Raw genomic sequence first — 22,674 nt, 5'->3', positions numbered from 1 at the left:
AATCCGATACATGTATATTGACTTTTTTCTTCTGTCAGACTCTTCTCCCTTTGAATAGCGATAACACAACAGATAATTGGTACTTGCTGGAATCATTTGGTGACTGAAATTCTTGACCATTTCTGGTTAACTGGGCATTAGAATCACTGGCCTGACCTACAAAAACAGGTGCAAGAATGGTTAAGTCTAGGCTGAAACTTCACCTTTTATTTCCTGCACATAAAAAGGTAAGGAACAATTAAAAGGAAATAATAGAAATTAAGCTTTGAATATTAAAGACAAAAGGACAACACTTCAGGCAAACAAGCAGATCCCCTTCAGGCACAGAAGTTCAAGGCAGTGGAAGGAATCAACATGGGGCAGACTGAAACATGCAAGTTAATGACATGGTAAGCAGAAAAAAAGCTTAATTGAACTTGCCTCTGATCCTGCTCCCTTCTACCCTGTATAGTACACGTGTAAAAACCCACAGAGTTAAAGACAACAGCTACATTATATACATTGTTTTTCCTTTAGCTTTTGGTGTAAAAATGCTGGTTCGTTCCCTTTCCCCCTCCATTCATCAGGGATCAGTGAATATGCCAAGAAACCACAGAAATACTGAATATAGTTGAAACTGGTAAGTCAGAGCTATCTTTAAAACAAAAAAATAAAGCGTATGCAAAACTCACACCATGTATGTGCTCCAACTTGAAGAAAAATGCATCGAAATATTTTCAGTGCTCTATTATTTCTAGCAATTGCAGAACAGGCATATTGCTCTGCTAATGTGTATCACATCACTATCCTGAAGGCTCATGAAAAATGACAATAATCGCATAGGGTCATGGTGCAATGGTTTACGCCAGGGTTGTTCTCATTCAAGGAGCTTTGCTTGTTTTACCAATGTGGGAATAAAGAAGGAGCAGAGGGAGTAAGTGACCTTTATAACATTATTAAAATAAATGGCACCTTCAGTTCACATGTTTTTTCCTGGAGAAAAAAAAACAAAATGCAACAAATACACATGATCAAAACCTTGTCTTCTCAAAACACAACCGAGCGATAGCCACAGTTTGGTATGTATTTCATTTCCTTTGATAACAGCTGGAAAATCCAAACCTGTTCAGCTAAGGCAGTTTGCCTCTGTAATATTCACCATCCTTCAGAAAACAATTAGTGTTACACAGTTTAAAACCCCAATGCACCTTAAAGGATGCAATAATCACTGGTCATTCTGTAGACTGCGGTAATTAAGTGAATCCAAGATCTTCTCCTGAGTTTTGGAATCCGCTCCTAACTCAGCTGCTACTTTGTCAACAGCTGGCATGAATGACTGGGAACATGTGGCTAAGCAGATAATAAGGAGGACAGCCTGTGGCTGGGCCAAATTCTACATCACTGATCTGCTCAAAAGAAAAAAAAATATCATCAGATCCTCCTTTTCTTTCTTTAAACAACACTACAAAGACTGGCTTTTCTATTTTATTCCCTCATTATGTACAAACAATGTAACTGTACAACTCTCAGATGTTCCATTGCGCTAAGTGTAACTGAAGGCCCAATTCCCTATAATTTAATAATGTCTGTTTGCAAGACTGATTCATCCTTACCCGTATCACATCTCTCTCGGCTGGTGTGGCAAAGGTTTGCTACTCGGAATGTATTTTCCGCTTGCTAGCAATTCAGCAGCATTGATCACAGTAACAAAATCCCAAACTCTGCTCCCGTTCAGCTTACTGAAGATAAAACATTCGTGAGACCAAGCTTAGACCAAACTGCAGCTTTGTTACAAGGTAAACTCAAATTATATTACAGATCCAGGCAACCAAATGCCACCCACTGTTGCTTTATTACATTATTTGCTTCGTGCCCCTGCAGCTACCCAATTCTTTCCAGAAATTAATGTAGGAACTCAGTTCTAGTGGAGCAACAAGCTTGAATGTTTCCATGCGTGGTCTCTAGTGGGTTTAAGTTCCAGAGGCATCTTTGCCACAGGACCTGCTGTCAGTGGGCACCGTAACCAGGATCCTTCTCCTTTCAACAGGTTACAGGGAATTCAAAGAAAACAACTTCTCAGATTGCAGCCCCTGCAGAACTGCTCAAATCAAGGAGTCGTCTGATATAAAGCAATTACCCTATTATTGCCAGGCATTAACAAAACCCCCAAGTATTTAGGTAAACTCTGCATGCATGTTACGTAGTCAAAGCATTCAGTTACAGCTGTCCTTGAAAAATATTGGATTATCCACTGCCTTTCCTTCCAAAAACAAACATTTCAAGTGCTGCCTTTTTTCTCCTCTTCGATCAAAACAGCACTGTAACTTTTGAGGTAGCGAAGGATTAGCCCAATGTAATAACATGGCTAAAGCCAAAAACAAACAAAAAGCTAAACCAATTTTAATTTATTTTTTTTTAATCTTTTCTGAGACATCTGATGAATTCTAACAAGCACCATGTTCCTATCAACATGTGGTAGCTCAGCGGAATGGTAACTCACACTTCTGCTGTGAGCTACCGAACAGATGTTGCCAAAAGGCTTTTTAAATTCAGAAGGGCTGGTTCCATAAAATTATCTAATGTATTTCAGTAACTCGCATTTGTATTACATTGTACTTGATTGGGATAACAAGAAACGCAGAACAGCATTAGAATTCACATATCACCACCATTACAGTGAGGGCCATCACTTGTGCAGCATTCCTTTGCACTGAAAGTAATCCAGTCGAAGGTCAAACCACCAGGATGAATGTGGCTGCTTTCTGGATTTCAGTCTTGCCAGTCCTAAGTAAGTCACCTTTTGAAAGGTAGTTAATCTTTTGCTGTAGGGGCTGGAGTTTAACAGCAAGCAATTGTGACAGGTAAAAATTATAAACAGCTTTTAGATTCTTCCACCCTTTTATGCCCACACACCGCTACAGTGATTTCCGAGATAATTTGTACTATGACAATAAAAAAATAATATATAATATTGTGGGAACAGAGGAGAGAAAAGAAGAATACACACTTTTTTTTTAAAAGTACATTTTCCAAGTAATGTGTTTTTATAACTTAAAAAAGCCCACAAGAAAAAACTGTTGATGCCTTTTCAAAAAATAAGCTCTTCTTTAGAAGAGCTGGTGGATGAAAAGAAATCCTTAACATAATGGATAATTTAGCACTTTCAGACTCAGAAATTTCCCTCCAATCCACTGACTCTATAGCTCAGGGCTTACTAAACAGCATTACAATGAGTGACTTGGGTGCTTTGGGAATCACTGACAATGAATGCCCAATTACAGGGCTGAAAATATTCTGCCATTATCCTCCTTGAAGATTACTCAATAAAAAAGGAAAACGAAAACAAAATAAGCCTTGTTAGGACATTTCAAAATCGCTCTACTACAGGAAAAAGTCAGCACCAGCAGTGGAACAGGAAAGGCTCATGTGGGAGAATCTGAACTCCCTCCAGCTTCACATCCTACCACACGCAACAGATACCCCAAACTCAACCAGCTCCTACTGGTAACAAGGAGACAAGAGGAAAACTGTTTGGGGAGGAAACATAATGGAGGATTTCTGCACAAGAGCCTGCTAACACTCTAAAGCAAAAGGCAAAGCAAGAAGGTGGCATGGTTAGAAAAGAATTAAGGCAGTTTGTGTTCTTTAAAGGAGATAAAATGAGACAAAAGCAGGAAATGCTGTCCTTCCTTTATCCTGAGAACTTCTTAATGAAAGGTCAAGTATAGCCATCAATCAAGATAAGGAAGAGGCTACCAAAGACATGACCTTCTTTGAGGGGAAACAAGTATGCATCAGATAGCACTTTTACACTGATGCGGCCCTGCTCTGTCTACGTGAGAGAAAAGAGAATGCAGCTTCATGCCAGCATTGCAAAAAACCAGTAAAAATTACGCAGTTGAGATAGAACAAAATCAGACATGCAAGAGCCTATTAAGTCAAAGATCGGTAGCCAAGGGAGAGCCTGCTTCCAAAATATGTGCGGAGTGCAATGGGATGTTACTCCACAACACTCATGCAGTTTGGCTTAGCAGATACATCTCCTGGGAGCAGCCGCCCTCACCAGTTCGGCACTGCAGGACTCATTACATGCACTTCAAACTTCTGGTTAAAAGTTTGTTGCTTTACTGAAAGAGAACAATTCATTTTTGGTCATGCTTGATGTCACAGTTACAAAATTCATTTCCAGTACTCCCGTGAGTTATGCTTATGATGTCATTTTGGGAATGAGAAACCAGATCGCATGGAATTGCATCTGAAGTAGATAAAATCAAATATCCATCAAAATCAAGTGCAAGTACAAATACTTCCAAAAGCCAGCCTTACACACGTACCCTTCTGTTCTGGTTTTGTTAAAAACAAGTTTCTCTTTTAGTGAATTTGCCTGTCAGCTAAAGCTTCGTATCAGCTGCATTTTCCTGAAAGCCAGATACATGTTTTGGTAGTTTAAACTGACCAACTGAAATATTCCATCCCATTCACGTGATACTTCATGTAAAAGGGGGAGATCACGAGGATCTCGTCCCTTTTTCTTATGGCCGACATTAGGAGAGGACCTTGCAAGTCGTCCCTGCGAACTGAGGCCTAGTGACAGACTGAATCCAGCTCCGGTTGGCTGCAGAGTCCAGTCCAGGACTTCGGATGCCGGCTCTGCAGTTGCTGGGACTTTCAAGATTGGTTTTGTATAGTTTGTATTATTTTCTCTATTTTTATTAGTAGCATTAGTAAAATATTTTTAATTTTTCCAACTCTCTTCTCTCTGTCCTTCTGTCCTTCCCGATCACCTGTCCTTAGTGGGAAGGGGGGAGAAAGAGGGGCTGAAGGGGAAAGGGAGGGAGAGGAGGTTAACCATACATCTGGTTTTATTGTCACTCTGCAATCAAAACCTCGACACCTTCACTGGCTTTCTCAACCAGCTACAGTTCTTATGCTAGTTTTAAAACACGGAACTGTTTCTATATTACTCTTCAGGACAAAAAACCCACAAGTTTACCAGCTCTCGAGGTAGAAAGGCCTCATCCTGACGAGCCACGATCAGACAGACGGACTCCCCCTGCTTGGTGCTCCTCAGCATGGCCACCAGCTCCTCCTGGGTCCTGCTGGTGATGTCCCGTCCATTCACCTACCAGGCACAAAAGACCAGAAGATGTCACATCTATCAGTAAAACTGTCTCCTGTCATTCTCCCCTCACCTAACACAGGTGTCATTAGGGACTGAGAGCAAAGAATGAGGTTCCCCTCGGGCCCTGCACAAACCACTTAACCTTTTTTCCCCTCATTTTCACCATATGTGAAAGCAGGTCTGCAATACTTACCCACCTTGCAGGGGGTTTGTGAAGCTTAATTAGTTTGTAAAGCACTTTGATGATGAAAAGTACAGAAACAAGACCTAAGAATTATTAAAAATGTTTACCTGAAGATCTTTTTCAAGTTAGTAAGTAGAAATAACCCATTAGATAATGAGATTGTAAGTCACGAGATATATGAACATTTTAAACAGACTAATTTGAGCAAAACTGCCTTAAAATGAGCACTTAACCACTCTGATATTAACCAGGGATTTTTGGCCATGGCTGAAGAGGCAAGATGTTTTGTTTCTAAGCTTATACATTAATATGCTTTAAGACCCAAGATGTTATCAGATCCCCCTTGTTCAAACATCCCATGGATCCTTGTGAAAAGCACCTTTTTCCACATCCCGGTGAAAAATACTTGTTGATAAACAGTACAAAAGCCATGAGGCTTTTTTTTTCCTTTTAAATAACCAAGGCCAAGTATTTTAATTTCATACATCAGTAGCTTGTGTAAGAAAATAAAATGTGTTTCTCCTAACCTCCAGGATTCTGTCTCCAGACTGCAAACGACCATCTTTTACTGCTGCACCTTTAGGCAAAATATTCTTCACAAAAATCGGACCGGGACCATGTACTGAAGAGTCTCTGGTAACCACAGTGAAACCAAGTCCTTCTGGACCTAGAAGGTCAGATATGGAACCCCCAACATCAGTTTCAACAAGCAAATGATGATCATTAAAATGAAGTAGAGAATGTTAGCAACATATCACAGACACTCATTCAGGTTACCAATTCAAAAAGAAAGCAAAGAAAAAACTTTAAACATACACCTGTTTTCTGCATGGTCTAGAGAAGAATTCAACCCATGACAAAACACCTGCTACAGATGGAAATACTTTTGGAGAGCCCACAGTAACACAAACCAAGGGGAGAACTCTCATTTTGGAGTCTATACCTTTTCTCAAGCTGGTTTTAGTATCAGAGCCTTCACATAAATGTCAACAGTCTTTGAAACAAGTCAGAGCCACCAGAATTGTTTAGTGGCATAAATATAATTTAGCAAGTTTTACCGAAACCTGTTGAAAAGTGGAGAATGTCGCGATTTGAATGCAAAAACTGCTGTCGACATGCGGTTAAGAAAGGACAAGTGATATTTCAAAGCTGTTTGTTGCCTGGAAATAAACAACCTCAAGTGTTAATAGCTAAATGTTTTAACAAAGAATTAGAGAGTAAAATCAATATTAGCAGGTGGCTTATTGCTTATAAGCCACCAAAAGCACCCAGGAATAGCAGGGTTCATAAACATCTTTTTCTATTGAGCAGGACTGCTACCCCTGTGACAGTTTTCTGAGATGTCAACATGTATCACATTCCTATCATTTCTAAAAATATAAATAAGTGTTTCAAAATCAAAAGCATTACGTCTAAAATGGGGAAAATTCTGAAGCAGGTTTTGTTAATGTCAGGCCGAAGAGTTCAGAAGTAAAGATGAGCGATTTAAGAAATAACAAAAATTAAGAAAGGACAGCTTGATTACATTCATTATGTGTTAAAAGAACAAAGTTACAGACGGTTTTTAAAAGGGCCACTTCTAGCATCAAATTTAACTCTCAGCCAAACCAAAGACAGAAATTAAACAGAAAACGTAACTGCTAATTGGGATCTGCTTAGGCACATTTTACTACCTGTGCATAAACCTGCTACTCCATATAAAGACAGACATCTGCATGCAGCAGCAATGCAAAATACACACACAAAAGCTGAATAAATACAGGTGGAAAGAAAAGGTTGGTAGAAAACATAAAACAAGGCAAAGACAGGTAAATCTCCAGTCAGCTTCTCGGATAACATGAAACAGAGCAGATTCTGCTTTTAAACACACTTTAAAAGAATGTTGTAACAGTGCTGGTCAATTGGCAGATATTAATAAAAACAACACAGGTCACCAGCAGACTGGTCAAATTTTTCTTCTGTAACATGGAAGAAGGATGAAGAATCTTTATGTCATGTGGTGCTAATGAAATTCCTTGCACATAGTCAGAAACTGAGATGCTTTAAAAACTTGGACAACAAGAAAGGTGGCTGTTGAGAACATTACAGTTCCTTTACCTTTTGGAAGTTTTGGAACTTCTAACCGTAAATAACTTGCTTGTGTTTTTAATGTCACTAGCTTAGTTAAAAGTTTAGGTATCAATATAGAGAACATGATACAGAACTAATCATATAACCTCCAAACGCTTACCTTTCTTCAGGTCTATCTTTATTTTCTTTGCATTTTTTTTATTGCCAAAGCCCATAAGGGGAGATAGTGATGGAGACGACGACTTTCTCACCAGCCGGGGGAGGTTGGGGCTCTTGGCTTGTTGCAGTGCTGCCTGCACACCCGTGTCCAAGCTGTTTGCTCCAGAAAGATTCATGGTTTTCAGAGCAGGTTTGGGATGAACAGGAGGTGGAATCTTTGTTTTTGGCACTCCTTCTTCACTATCCAGAAAACAAAGAGGGGCAATAGCAGCCTTCTCATATTGTTCTCGATTATATGGAGGAAGGACCTCCAAGGTAACGCTTTGAAATTTCATTGCCTGACGGAAAACGTCCTGAGCCCTTTAAAAGAAAAATACGAAAATTCACATAACAAACTGGAAAATTTGGGTAAAGTTTGGAGTTGTTTACAGAGAATAAGACAAAAATTTATCTTAGATGTGAAGAAGTAATGTTATCTTCCCATTTGCAGGGTCCTCTTCATAAAAAGTACACATTAGACAGGATTTCTAAACTACAGTATCTCCTTACACTTCAAGTTGGAACAGCACATCTGTCAGGACTCCTAGGCTGCTACGAAATACCAGCCAGAATAAACTAATGAACATAGTTCTTAACCTGGAGGATCAGGAAGGGAAGTTCTGATACCAAATGCTCATCAGAAGGCTCCCAAAGTTATAGCTTGCTGCTTTTTTCAAGTGTTCCTGTGTTACATATACTCTTGCTGGAACAGAGACACGCTGAGCACATAGGAGCAATGGTTCTGCTGGATCCATCTACTCTGAGCAAGCTCAAGACTCCACTTTTTCCGAGTCCAGCCTAACTGCCGCTCGGATTCCTTCATCATCCCTGATCCAACTCCTGGCTGATGCCACAGCAATAAAAAAGGATGAGGATGTGAGATAAATAGACATCTTCAGAAGAAATACTGTGACTGCAAGTGGTGCAACAGAAAAGGATGATGGTCCAACTATTTGTATCTTTCTACATAAACCAATAAATAATTGGGTAGGTATCACTCATGTATTTCAAGCAGTAACCCCTTGCTAAAGTGGACATGTGGACTTTACTTTATCAATGTCTTTGTAGATGTGCTCAAGTGCAACATCAGTAAGTGTTAGAGGATTTAATGAAACTACTCCCCTTGACCTGATAACACGGTTAACAACAGTGTTTGGGTTTCCTGCATTGCAAGGCACTTAAGACAAGTTGGCCTAAGCAACTGTTCAAAAGGCCTTCCCTGGATTTTGAATAACCTGTGGATTCAGTCAACCAAGACATTTTACACACCTTGGATTCTAAAGAAACAAAGGAGACTTCTCTCCTCCTGTGCTTTCCTCACCTACCTTCTGATGAAATGGGCTGACTTTATTCCATACTGCAGAAGTCAACTAGAGTTCCAATAAAGGTAGTAGCTGAAGCCCATCTTGAGAATGAAAAATCAAGAACTTCTGCTTTGCACAACCAGGTTGAAAGGGCAAGTAACAGCTACATTAACTTTTAAATCAATCACAGCATCCCTTTGGGAACAATTTGCACATATTCTGCTTTTCTGTAGTGTGTTTGTCAGTCAGGCCAAGTAAGTATTTCGCTCAGGTCTTGGCTTTGGAATCACACTCAGGAGTCAATGTTGAAAGTACTTCCAAAATAAACACTTTTTACACTGATCCAGAACGGAAGCCACCACAGATGTTCACATCTTGAAAACACACCTATGGCCTTCCCAGTTATAGGCTGCCTGCTCACCTATAGCCTGGGAAGGTTATCAAGGACAGATCTTACCCTGACCACACAAACCATGGAAAGCTCCCAGAATAATGATGTAAAGTCTTATCCAGGTTTCTTTCACGCCCCATCTTCATCCTTGCAAGCAACCACTTGGTCAGATGTTACAAGGTAATTTAATAACTCAGTTTCAGGATATGAATATTTTAAATATATGAAAGGGAAAATATAAGATCTCCTTCAAACAAAAAATAGTGGAAATAACACAAGGCATCCTGTGGGAAAGCTTAAATGCAGTCTTCAGGGGCAAAATAACTGGCTGCACTTCAAAGCGGAAAAAATAATGGATGGAAAAATTTCCATTTCTCCAGACCCCACATGCATACTTTAAAGAAATAAGGGAGTCAATTAAAAGAGGTGCTAGAAACTATGCAACACAACACAATGTAATTGAATAGATTACCAGCAAAAGAAAAAGTAGCCCAGTCCCAATATATAGAAGTGTTATGAACACGGGAATACGGAAAGTAGGCTGCTGCTGTTCCAGCCACAGAAGCAGCAATCATCGGTCTCTGCTGAAAATGGAAAGAGAGGAACCGTTTCTGCTAAGTGTTAAAACAGCTTTTACAAGGGTTATGAAGAAATGTCAATTTGAAACTAGCAAACAGATTTTCCTCTCAAAGGACAATCTGAAGACTATTTCTGGGTCAACAGGCACCGGGACAATACTTCATCACATCCTTTACAATTACAACATCTCTGTAACTTGGGCTATATAGTTATGTCATGGCAGATGAAAACTGAACGGCCTATTCACTGAGATTAGTTTCAACCCAGAAAGCTGCTTTCTCTAGCCATTCTCCACAGCTGGGGAAGAGATGATGCAGAAGGCTATTCTGGAGGGCAATTCGGCAGAACAACGTAACAGGATATGGGGTCAGGCTGGAGCTTGTCCAAAAGACTCCCCCAGTTCTCAAATGGGCGTCAAGTCCTTTTTTGCCCACACTTTTTCTCTTCTGATCCAACACTGCTGCAACCACACTGCCCGTTGCTGTAACATAAGGTGACTCAGACCAACTAAATACGGCTCTGCGTCACCTTTTAGTCACTTCTCACCTAATGACAGAGATTGTCTAACAAAACTGGCCTCTCTAAACTAACAACTGTCTTTCTAAATATCCCTTTCAATTCCAAAAACTTTATATAAACGTGGAGAATGTGAAGCGTCCCGCGCTTCTCATTTTGAAGGGAAGCCTGATGGAGAACCGCAAAGTTAACTGCAGTATTTCTAACTGTCCGAAAACGTAGTAGCCTTAGAGAAAAATACATGGAGTTCTCCACTCCACATCTCACGATCTTAAAGCCCCTGGAGATGTAGTTACATTCTGAACAGAAAAAAAAGGGAGAATAAATCTGTAAAGAAAAACATCACATACAATTTTGAAAAGAGAGGTTTTGATTCAGGCAAAATATCATTCAAGGATACATCTTCATTACACAGCCGCACAGGTGAGGCAATTAATATTTTAATATGATACCAACACTTCTGATAGAGTTGATAATTTAAGTAGGAAGAGAATGGAAGGTACTGTATCACAGCAGAATACATGTAGCACGAAATACGCAGAAAGCAGTAACTTGGAAAGCTATTAGGAAGTACAGTCTTGGAAAGAAGGTGATACCTACAATACAGAACTACGCTGGTTTTATGAAAACATACTTTGCAAATATTTATCCCTAACAGTGAAATTACTTATTTGATTTTAGTCTAGAAACCTGGAACATTTGGCTTCCTGTTTAGAATGTTAAGCCTCAAATCCCTTGAGATCTCAATAGGTTTTTGTTATATTATAAACAATCACTCAGCTGTCTAAACATATGGATTAAAAGTAAAAACAAACTACTATTTAATTACTACAGCAAATATCTGCAAAATTTGAGAGGCTATTCTTTTACGCAACAATGTTACATTAATGAACAGCCGATCAAAGCAACCTGTTACTTAAAGTAATTTGAGATAGATAATAAATGTCAACAGATTTTCACCAGAAGTCGTAAGAGGTGAGACTTACCATTTAGCTCAACTAATCATGGTTTGACAGTAATAGCATTTTTTAAAAATTAAATACTGAAAAAGCTGCAGCACCTAACTAAAAACATACTCTTTCATTTGCAAAAGAACATTAAAAACATGCTGTGATGTTAATGCATTCTGAAGGTCTTATGTGGAACAAATAACAACAAGAATACAGAAATAAAACCAGAAGAATTATTAAGAAAATAAAGAAAATAAAGAAGTTTCTGCCAGGTCTCAATTTTACAGGCATAAATATGAATCCCTTTGCATGAATCAGTGAATAAACACAGTACTGTATAAAATCCTGGCTAGTTAAAAGCACCAGTAAAGCAGCACTTACTGTGCAAAGGTTTTATCTGTAAGGTCCACGTGGTTAATTTTCACAATGCATTCATTTTCGTGGAAAAGCCCATCACGCCTGGATCTGCTGTTTTCTTCAATACCGCGGATGAAGAGTCCCAGCATCCTAAAAGGGAACAAGAAAGTAAGTGAAAACTACCCTTATTCTGCTCATATGGATCTATAGCAACCAAAACCAGATATTAATCCCTCCTATGTAAGAGATGAGATGAGATAGAGTGGGCCATTATGAGTGATTAACCTAGAGTATGATTTCCAGCTCCTGCTGACTAAAAAGAAGGGGATCACAAGAAACACCAAGAAAAACTGCTGGAAATGAATATAAAGTCCTGTAAGTCATACTTGGAGAAACAAAGGAAAACACCTAGATCTCTCCATCCACTTGAAAATCTGAATCTAGCTTACTCAATATTTGTCTGCCACTAAGATTACCTTGCTCCAAAGAATGCTATTAGCTATGTCAAATGACACTATATTCACCATGCATCTGATTTCAGATTTGTTGTATAATAAAATTTAAACATGTATATTTATGTCAAATCAATGTACTTCCAAGGTAAAACTTGGTTCCTATTGAACATCCTTTAAAATATGTAACATTTACTGCATAAAGATTCTCTTGCAACCTGCGTTACGCAGGATTCGAAGGGGCAAACATCCAACCAAACATCCAAATAACTAAACACTAACAAAATCATAATGATAACTAAGAACTAACCAAACATAATTACATTCGGATGCAAATCAATAAATGTAGAGGAATAAAAGAATTAAGAAGGTTGCTCACTAATCTATCTAATGCAGTGGGATTTCTCACTTGTCTGAAACTCGTGTGCTGTAGAACCTGAATAAGTGGCTTGGGCTGCATATGCTGTGGCAGCTTAAAGTCATTGCTCCATTACTTTTTTCCACAGCCTCCATTTTAGCGTTATTTGAATGCACTATTAAATCTTAATTCCATTTTTTAAATTATAAATGCAAAATAAAGGGGAAAGTTATTCCCATTAGTTTTGTAGTCCCTGTATAAATGAAGATTTTGTAAATTAATACAATGTTTTAACCACTTCGAGAAAAATGCTGCTGTGCAGCAGCACTAGGTTAAAGCTAGGACTACCTTATTAAAAGATAACTTTGCAAGTGAAATACCAGACCAAGGTAGTCATGGTCAGAGTGCCCTCGTAAATTGTATCTTGTCGTTAACAGAAATAAGAGATGCTCTTCTGTACTTTCTCATGTTATAATGAGTTAAAATTTATACACTAGTCTCAGGCTTGATCAAACAATAGGGACAAGCAAGGTAAGTCACTCTGGTGGTTTTACAAAGACGTTGGTATGGTTCTGCCAAGGGTCATTAAAATTTCAAGACAAGTGTCTAAACAAGTAGTTCATCTGTCAGAACCCCGTTTACTCTGAGGGATCCCCAAAAGCACTTGTAAGTAAGGACACAAGAACACGCACGCAGTGTAGACCAAGGCACCAGACTTTTTCTTTGTGAGGTTCTTTCAAAGCTGCACCCACCACAGTGATATGTCAGTACAGAACTGGATCAGAGTCACAATGATTCCTGATTTTATTAACTTGCAGTTTCAGCACACTTTTTTACCTAATGGTCTTGAAACACAGAGTACACGCTACAACCCTTATCTGCATCTCACAATGGGGTAACAAATACAAGAGCCTTTCTCCAGCCTGCAAAGCCACTGACACATGAGCCCATCGTGCCATTTTTCCCGGCAGTCGATGCACATCTATTTTCCCTTTTGGCAAATAAAACATTCTGAATGAATTTGGGCCCACCTGCAAACTCAGATCTTGCTGAGAAAACATTTATGCACACAGACCTTCACAAGGCCATTTAATCCTTTGCATTCTCTGTCCTACAGGAAAACTGACAAGAAACATTTAAGAATAGACAATTTTTACTTTTGCAATAATTGTCTTTGTGTTACAGGAAGCCATATTACTATGAAGCAGCATCATTTATGGCATTGGCAATTTCCCATCTCTTATTCAGGGCTGCCAGTGTCATATTAACTCTCTGGTTAAGCCTCTGTATGTCAAATTTCAGCCTAGATTTTTTTTTTAAATTATTATTATTATTATTATTTTTACATCTGAGTTCCATAGCTTGGAAAACAGCTATTATGAAAACGCTGACACAGTCTTAACTACAGTACATCAATATGAGCATGCTGCTATAACAGGCTTTTGTGATCTCAAGAGACTATGTTAAATCATTTATAATTAAAGTAATTGTATTGTGAAAAAGAAAAGTTCATGGTATAGTGCACATTTTCTAAACGCTATACAACCAAATTTGAAAGGTGGCTTGAAAATTAAGAGGCATGACCAAGTTTTTGTTACTGTTCTTGTCTGGTATGTCACTAAGGAAAGGCCGATGCCGAGGGAACCAACTGGGGAAAAACAAAAGGAAACCAAACAAAACACACCACATACCCCCCCCCAAACAAACACAAACCAAACCACAAACCAGAAAACACCACAACAAACTCAAAGCAGCCCACCTACACAAAGCCAAACCAACACCAGAAAAAGAGAATAAAACCAGAAGCAATTAAAACAACATACATGACCAAAGAGAGTGGTATTGTCTCATACATACCTTAGACTAGTAAACAGATATCGGTAATGGAAGAAAAGTGTCACAGACCAATTTTCTTTTGAGCTTTTCTTTTCTGTATGGTTAAATAGTAGGTGTTTTCAGAGAATCACAACTAAGTTTCATTACTAAACTTCCTGGGCAATGCAGAAAATCTCTTACCTTCCACTCAAAGATGAAAAAAAGGGCACTACATGGATTCCCAAGGGTCCACCTTCCCCAGAAATCTCCACTGTTTTTGTCATTTCACTAGAAAAGAGCACAGGGAAACACATCGCACACGCTGCTTCACACCATTCAATGTTAAAAACAAACTCCTGACTGATCAGACAGCTGAAATTATAGGAAAAATATTCAAGTGAGAGAACACTAATATATAAAAATACAACTAAATGCAAAATGGCTATCATTTTTTTTTTTTTAGATGAGCATTTATGTACTTCGAAAGGGAAAAACACCAAGCAGTAGACATTCTCCTAAATCAACCCTTACGTAAATTAACCAGAATATTAAAGAATAAGCTTTTAAGTCAGGAGAGACCTCATCATTCAAAAAAAAAAAAAAACCCAGAAAAAAAAGAAAAAAAAAAAGGTATTGTGGCAGCATGCAAGCCCCCCTCTCTCCCCCTCCCTCCTTCAGTATGGAAGGAGTGGACACATCTCCCTCTGTCTCTGCTGCTTGAGGCCAACAGCTGCTTTTGTTTGGCCCCAGAGCCCCCTGGCCAGGGCTGTTAAGAGCGAGAAGAAGGGAGAGGAAAGGCGCCAGGGAGCCGCTGGGCGCCCGCGGCCAGTGCGGGGGATGTTTGGAGGCTTCAGGGGCACCCACAGCCAGTGTGGGGGTGCAGAGAAGCTTCTGGAATGCCAGTCAGATCTGATCAGCCAATAAAAAAATGGGACTCTCGTCGAGGCTCCGCCCCTTGTGCAATCCTCATGGAGCACGAGCTGAGCTGCTGCCGCCAAGAGCCACTTCCCCCCCCTCAATATGAGCACAGGTATAAATTATTTGCTCGCACAATCGCGGGTGTATTTTCCTCCTGTGCTTCCACATAAGCGCGTGTATTTCTCCTCGCAGGATTGCGAGTGTATTATAAATTTACCCTCGCGGAAACACGAGTGTACACTTTCCGTCCTCAATACGGGTACATGTGTCCCTTTAAAATAACCCCACACCGTGTTCAGGCAAGTGTGGACTCTTCCCGGACTCAGGGCCGGCTCCAGCATTGTTTTGGTGAAGCCATGTGCATGCACTCTGTGGACCGTCTGTTGTATTAGTTGCTGCCCCTTAATAATTTTCTTCAACTGATATCCGGACCTGTATTCAAGTCACTTCTGGAGTGCTAAACCCTGTTTCTCACCAGTTTAATAAAAGTTGTTTTGGACCCTGTTGTCCCTTAAACTAACCTTGGAGTGCCTCCGTTACACATATTCTATGTGTTCTTAATTTAAGCTCCACATGAGCTTCTTCAGTAAATTTCCCCATGTGGACACATTATAAAAAATGAAGATGATGCATTAACGACATCAAAGTCGATAAGTAAATTAGTCAAGTGATATTTAACTATCTTGATTTCTGTCCTTAGTTGCATACAAGCTCACTGACAAACAAAGGACAAACCCCATTGTAATCAAAAGCGCAACTCAGTTTCCTTCCTCAAACACCCGTATCAAAAACCTCTCTGTTATCTCAGACAGATTTTTGCTGCTTCATAGCTAAGTGCTGTTTCATTTCCTATGGAGTATTTTACACTGTCAGCCTTACGGTGACCTGAACTCTATTCTGGGTGACTATAATATGAAAAGGAAGGTATGTGAATTGGCTAGAAGGTTAAAAAGATGGAGAAATGCACCGTCTGTATTTGTGTTCCCTTTTTCTACACCAGTCTACATCTCCTGTAACACCCCTCCTCTCAAATCACACTGATTTGAGGATTAGTGCCCAGTGGACACCTACTGGGTATTTCCATTTTCATTAGAGTGCGCTAACACATTCAATACACGTTCTGGAATAAGACTAGAAAATAAGTTTACACCATTTTCTTTCTGTTTTGGAGTTTGATGGGCTAACTGGGGTTGGTTACTTGGGAGTTTTGTGGAGGGTTTTATTTGTTAATTATTCTTCCAAAGAAGCTAACGCTTGAATTAAATTATATTCCATAAAAATGGAATGGATAGACCCTGAATAACAAATCACTACTGATCCCAACATCAGATTTCCATGTTACTGTATTTGTAAGACAGGCCTGATCAACAAGCATTTCTATTTGCTGATATCTTGTTTCCTGTATTCCTCTCTCTTCAAAAAACAAACAAGGAAATCCGGACAAAATCTTCCTGTAAATTTTTTTAGAAAACTTTTTTTTTCTCGTGAAAATGGTCAGAAAAGCTAATCAGGGTGGTTACTAAAACCTCAAAAATGAATGCATAGGAAATCAACCCTTCTCTCAGTTCCATTTTCTACTTCTTTCAATTCTCTTAACAGAGAAAAAAAAATCAATTGAAGGGCTACTTTTATTGCCTTTTGAACTTCTACAGGTTCAAAACATACAAGAAAATTAAGCAGCCAAATCCTAGAAATCCAGCAAATAATCAAAAGCAGTGAATGGGCTTTCATTTGTAGAGCAAAAATTGAAATAGGTTGGAGTTGTCCCCAGATAACCCCACACTGCTCAAACACCCTGGGGAAGAGCAACTGGAGAACAGAGCAGGAATTGTTTGGAGGGCTATCAGGACAGACAGGTTAGCTGTCAGCTTACATCAAGGCACTTACAGCTCTAAGTAGGCTCAAAGCCAAATAAAACATACAAGTGTATTTTTAAATCTAACATGAAATCCACACACTAAGAAAAATAGGTTTGTGAAAACAAATAGCCCGTGTGTAAACTGTGTTACTTTTTAAAAATGTGGAACATCCTAAAAGTTATGTATGTACTAAATATCCAGAATAAGAGCACACTCTACATATGTATCTAACATCTACTTTAGAACCATCATTTTAATCAGAAATTAATCAAAATAGACTTTTCATTCAACGTGACTCTTAGTTACACCCAGGAAGACAACTGCTCTTCACAACAACTTCCACACATCTTTGAGGACATATATTTACATTATACCTATGAAAGCCTGACAGTTAAAAAAGCAGGTGTAACCTGGGATTCTGCTTTTTTTGGTTTAGGTACCCGAAAGATTAGAGACTCATTAGACACTCATGCTGTCCCTCTTCCAGCAGGTGCAACCTGGACGGAGTGCTCAAGAATAGGGCAGGGATGAATGAGATTCTCAAAAGGATGAGTTTTTAAAATACTCATTATTGGGACTCTTCAGTTTGATGGTCCAGTTAAAAAACTGAAAGAGGGGGCTACGCAGAATGGCTTTCAACTGCTGGTTGATAGCTGTGATATTAACAGAGAGGGTAATTTATGGAGTTTCTGCGATATTCAACACATTAAAAAAATAAAAGCCCTCAAAGTAGCTATAAATCTAAAATTTACAGTAAAAGAAAAAACAAGTCTGGTCTCTCAAGTAAGCATAAAAGACGAGGAATCCAATTGCCAGGTAGGCTGGGAATACTGGTGAGCAATGCAGCGCGTGCCTCAGGGCGCTACATGGCCAGTGTCCCCTGGGTGTTCTCCAAGGAGCACACCGAGCTCCGACCTCACAAAACGCTCTCCTGGCTCAGTGTGTTAACCCGGTTTCTATGGAATACGCACAGATATATTCTCACAGCAATCACAATAAGCAAACTCTTAAAAAGCATTTATGTCAGTGGAGTTTTCCAGCAGGGCAGGACTCGGCACAGTGCGCTCCAGTGTTTCCAGTGCGTGGTGGCATCTCCCGTCCCCACGCTGCACAGAGAACACGCGCCTGGCATCACCCGCCTGGGGCACCCCAGGCCACATTCGACATTGTGCTATTGACTTTTAACCTGAAGAAGCTGTCGTCATTTACTATTTAAATTCTTCACTGCTTGATGTTTCTTGATTTCTGCCAGATTCTTTATAGTCTATCACATTTGTCGGGAAGGTTTGCCATACATATTATTAAAAATGATGATGAGTACAGTTTAGCAAAGAGAGAGACAGAAAAGATGCACGCAAGTGTGTAGTGAGTATGCATAGTATTTCATTTCTAACATGAAAACAAAATTTCAATGGAGTGCTGCACGTTCAGATGTATTCAGTGGTAAATCGGTCTGATGTTCAGATTGGCAGTGCTGTCAAATACTGTAACTCCTTCTCCCAGAAACTGTATCAAGAATTAGCAGTTTGTTAGTTATGCAATAGGAAAAGATTTGTTGGTTGAAAACCCCTCTGCAAACTATCCCATAAAGCGGAAGAACCAATCTCAGCTACTGAGCATACAGATGCTTCAAAGAGACCGCTCTCCAGAAATAAAACGGAGTTTTGCAGCAGAGCCTGTTTTGCTGAGATGCTTTGACCTTCTCGAATCACAAGTGCTAGGAGAATCATGGTAGGATAATGCAGTAGACGCAGCCTACAGTGGATTAATTATTTTCCAACACATTGAAGACAGTCGCATGGAAAAAGCTGCTTTCTGCATGGGTTACTGGGCAAAACTTGTCATCCAGTACTTGTCACAAGAATCTACTGCCTGAATAAACACAGATCAAGTATTTATCATTCCAGTGGCATATTCTTTTGCCACTTTAGTCTTATTCAACACTTGCATGTAAGTCTTCAACCCAGGCACAACGTCACCAAGCAACAGCCTTTGAATCCATCGTTCAATTCCCCATTTCAGCTGCTCCACTCTACACAGAGCTAAAACTATCCACAAAGTTTAAATATTTACTATGAGATAATGCCAGAATCTTCCAGTTTCGTGTTTGAAGAGGTAACCAATCACCCTCTTCTAATAAAATACATTGATCTAGTAAAGATGCTATTATAATAGAGACATTTTTCCCCTGCTAAAATCAGTTAGTTCTCACAAGATTAACTGTCTAAAGGTTTAGAGAGAAACCAGACAACCTGCAGGTGCTAGGTTTTTGTGTCTTTTTCCTTTAAATCGAGTTGTTCCATTTCTGTGTTGTTAGACTAATGAAAGACACAGAAGATTAAAAAAAATATATAAAATACTAAGAAGAAAAACAAGCTGCAGTTATGCTTTAATTATGTATCTACAGTGCTTAAAGCAGGGAACTGACCCTGACCTCTGCTAGAAAGAAGTGGGAAGACAGCAAAACAGAACATAAAACACCTAATGAATTATCTATGCAAAAATTACCCTTTGAGTTCTAACTAATCCACTGCTATTAAGCTCAGCATCCAAGCAGATTCATGTTTACTGTTCCTTAACACAATCATTTTTACTAAGGAAAGAAAAGCAAGGTTTTCAAACCGGTATTACTATGCATGGCGTGCTAAGGGATCCCATGTTAAAGGTTGTGACAAATTTCTCCATGACTTCTGCTGTTAGTTTAAATATCTTTCAGTCCTACTCCACAACATGAAGGCAAGAAAGGAAAAATATGGAATTTTATACAATGATGGCATTACCTTGGCTTCCTTTACTCTGAACATCATTTTCAATAGAAATATAAAATAAATTTTAAAAAAATCCACCTTGAGAAATTACAAAAGGACTGTCATTAGTCCTGTATTTATTTAATTTAAGAATGTGCTAAGGACCCAATGTTTCAAGTCTCTCTTGTAGCAAAGTCCAGCTCTCAAAAGGTCAAAATTTTCAGGCTCCTGAGAGATACGGGACCGAAAAGTTTCCCAGTACTTTTACACTGAAACGCTTTAAGAAATCCTGGCAAAAAAACTGCCTTTCCGTTAGCTTCTAACAGAGGAGCTAAAAGTCCTCCAGCACTGCCACTCATTTCATTTACCTAACGTGCGACTAATTTTGCCTACTTAAGTCAGCGAACTGGTTTTCTTCGCATGGAACAGTTTTCCTATTGAGTGAGTAATATACACTAAGCCTGAAGCCTTTAACTTCAACTCACTGGGCTTCACAATCATAACATATTCATCCTGGTATCCTTTTATTCTGCTTCCCTCTGGAACACCCATTATGGGCTGCAGTTAGTGAGGGGACACTGACCTCAGACAGGTTGGTGCTCTGACCATTTTCTAATTATATTCTAAGGAATATTTTCTAATGAAAGCAGCGGGGACAATAGTGGTTTACTCAACACAGCTTATTTCAATGAAAGCTTAAGGTTTCATGACTTGGTGGGTCCTTCATGGCCCTAGGATTATCTAAATATACCAAGAAAGACATCTACACAAATCACAAACAATACTTCCTTTTGGAAATAAGAGTGTAAAAGGAGTCAAATTAGATATTAGGATGCTAGTTTTGTGGGGAAAAAACCAAACAGTTTTGCTATTAATTACTACTTTATTAATAAAACCTTCTTTACTTACATCTGATCAAGTTAAGATACCAGAATAAGATAGATAGATAGATAGATAGATAGATAGATAGATAGATAGATGGATGAGGTTGCTAGTGACTCATTATTTTCCATCATAAATCTATTGTGCCTAGTGAAAAAACATTTTTGTTAACAATAGTTTAAAAAAAACCCTCTTCACTTTTAAGGAAAAAGCCATAAAAGAATCAAAATTACCTTGAAATTTAAATTCTTTGATTTTTGAAATTTCAGTGAATTTCACGGATTTACCAACTTTGATTTACAAATAACATGTTCTGATTTCCTCCTAAGTTCACTGTTTGAAAAAACTGGAATATATTACAAATACCTGAATATAATTCATGATTTTGAGAGAAAAAAAATCGTCATACTACCCATCTCAGAACTTCCTCCCCAATCTCCAAGGTTTCTCCTCTAAATGCATACATCCCAACTCATCTCCAAAAAAACTACAACCAATGCAGAAAGGTTCATTCTGGCCAGCACCCTGTACATTCAACATTTTGATGTTCAGGCATCAACTGAGTGGTCCCCTATCTATATTCTTTATCACTTTTCCTTCCATACTCCTCCATAAATCAAGACAGTTTGCAGAATTCAACACAAATCCTAAGCGATGTACAGAAACCCAGACTTGTTAGTGACTGTTTTGCAACGTGCCAGAGAAGACCAGCTACTTCAGAAAACTGAATATCTGTATAAAGTATCACAGAGGGCTTCCTTGTTGTCAACATTGCCAATAGTCAGTGAAATCAGGTTTTGAAGATTAAATGCAAATCACAACCTTCTGAAGAATCCCATATGTAAGCAATGATGTATTTAACTCGATAAACAATAATATGCTCTCAGAAGATTCCTGAGAAGAGTTCGATATCTAAGCCACTCTAGTAAAAGCATAAGGACAATATATATGAGCATAGCATGCACAAAGCTTCATTAATCCCCATTACAAATTAACAGATCAAGAGACAAATGAGCGTGTATCTTTGGTGATGCATAATAATTCACCTCGAAGAACAAGAAAAACTAAGAAATTAACTCTCTTGCATGGAAAATACTTATTGTTGAGATGCTCTAAAAGGTGAACCTTTGCTAAAATCCTGGCATGGCCCAGAAGATCACTGAGGTTTTAGTCCCTGCTCTTGTAACCTTCCCCACATGCTCTGGGGATATAAATTCATAGGTAAAAAAGGAATATTAACACTTGTTTTTTCTCAGGTGTCTGTGAGGATCAATGCTCAAGATTAAGGAATTGAGATACTGCTCATTTATTGGTTTTTATTTGTACTGTTTTGACAAACAACTACAAACTGCAAAATTATAGCAAATTACTATTTGCTATCATCAAAATGGAAACAAATGAATTTCTGACATTTTAGCTGGCACACAGAAGTCCGCCATATAAGACTTTTTGATTTCATTATACAATGTGCTGTGATACTGCTACAGTTCTACAACCACAACATACTGGACCAAGGACTGAATTCCATTGCCCTCTATTACCACCGAGGATCTGACTGACCTACTTTGTGACACTGTATTGCCTGACTTCTTCATTTTACTGTAACAAATGCAACCTGCAAAAATTATTCTTTTTGTTTCATTTCAGCCGTTTAGAAATTTCCCTGTGATTTCAGGAACAATAAACCCTGAAGCTTTATGAAACCTCTTGAGAACACCTAGTTTCCTCTTGTTTCAGCTATGCAGCTCTCAAATTTTACTGTATTGGCTTCCAATGCAGATTATGTATTTACCCAGGTTTCACTCAAATTTTAGACTGGCCAAAATAAAAGTAATTTTCCAAATTAGCAATGTGACCACTAGCACCTTCAGTTGTAACAGCACTGTCCATCTCTGGTTTGTTATAAACTAAGAGAAGAAAAGGATGCATTCCATTTGAGTACACTAGTGAGGCAATGCAGGGGGAAATACTGGCTATAATTTTCAGTGTATAA

At 38.8% G+C, this 22,674-nt stretch overlaps 1 protein-coding gene across 1 annotated transcript in view; it reads right to left on the bottom strand.

The window, feature by feature from the left end:
* PARD3B (par-3 family cell polarity regulator beta) overlaps nt 1–22,674 on the bottom strand; it is a gene marked incomplete at both ends in the record, with an annotated part of 357,354 nt that overhangs the window by 189,286 nt on the left and 145,394 nt on the right. Inside the window, 5 exons of the mRNA XM_080346605.1 lie at nt 4,973–5,101; nt 5,813–5,952; nt 7,516–7,874; nt 11,675–11,800; nt 14,477–14,563. Coding sequence (XP_080202731.1) covers nt 4,973–5,101; nt 5,813–5,952; nt 7,516–7,874; nt 11,675–11,800; nt 14,477–14,563 — 841 coding nt within the window. The remainder of the gene's footprint in view (nt 1–4,972; nt 5,102–5,812; nt 5,953–7,515; nt 7,875–11,674; nt 11,801–14,476; nt 14,564–22,674) is intronic.

This window comes from Nesoenas mayeri (genome assembly GCF_963082525.1).
Source record: "Nesoenas mayeri genome assembly, chromosome: 6".
Lineage (NCBI taxonomy): Eukaryota > Metazoa > Chordata > Aves > Columbiformes > Columbidae > Nesoenas > Nesoenas mayeri.
This window is presented reverse-complemented; position numbering and strand designations above follow the sequence as displayed.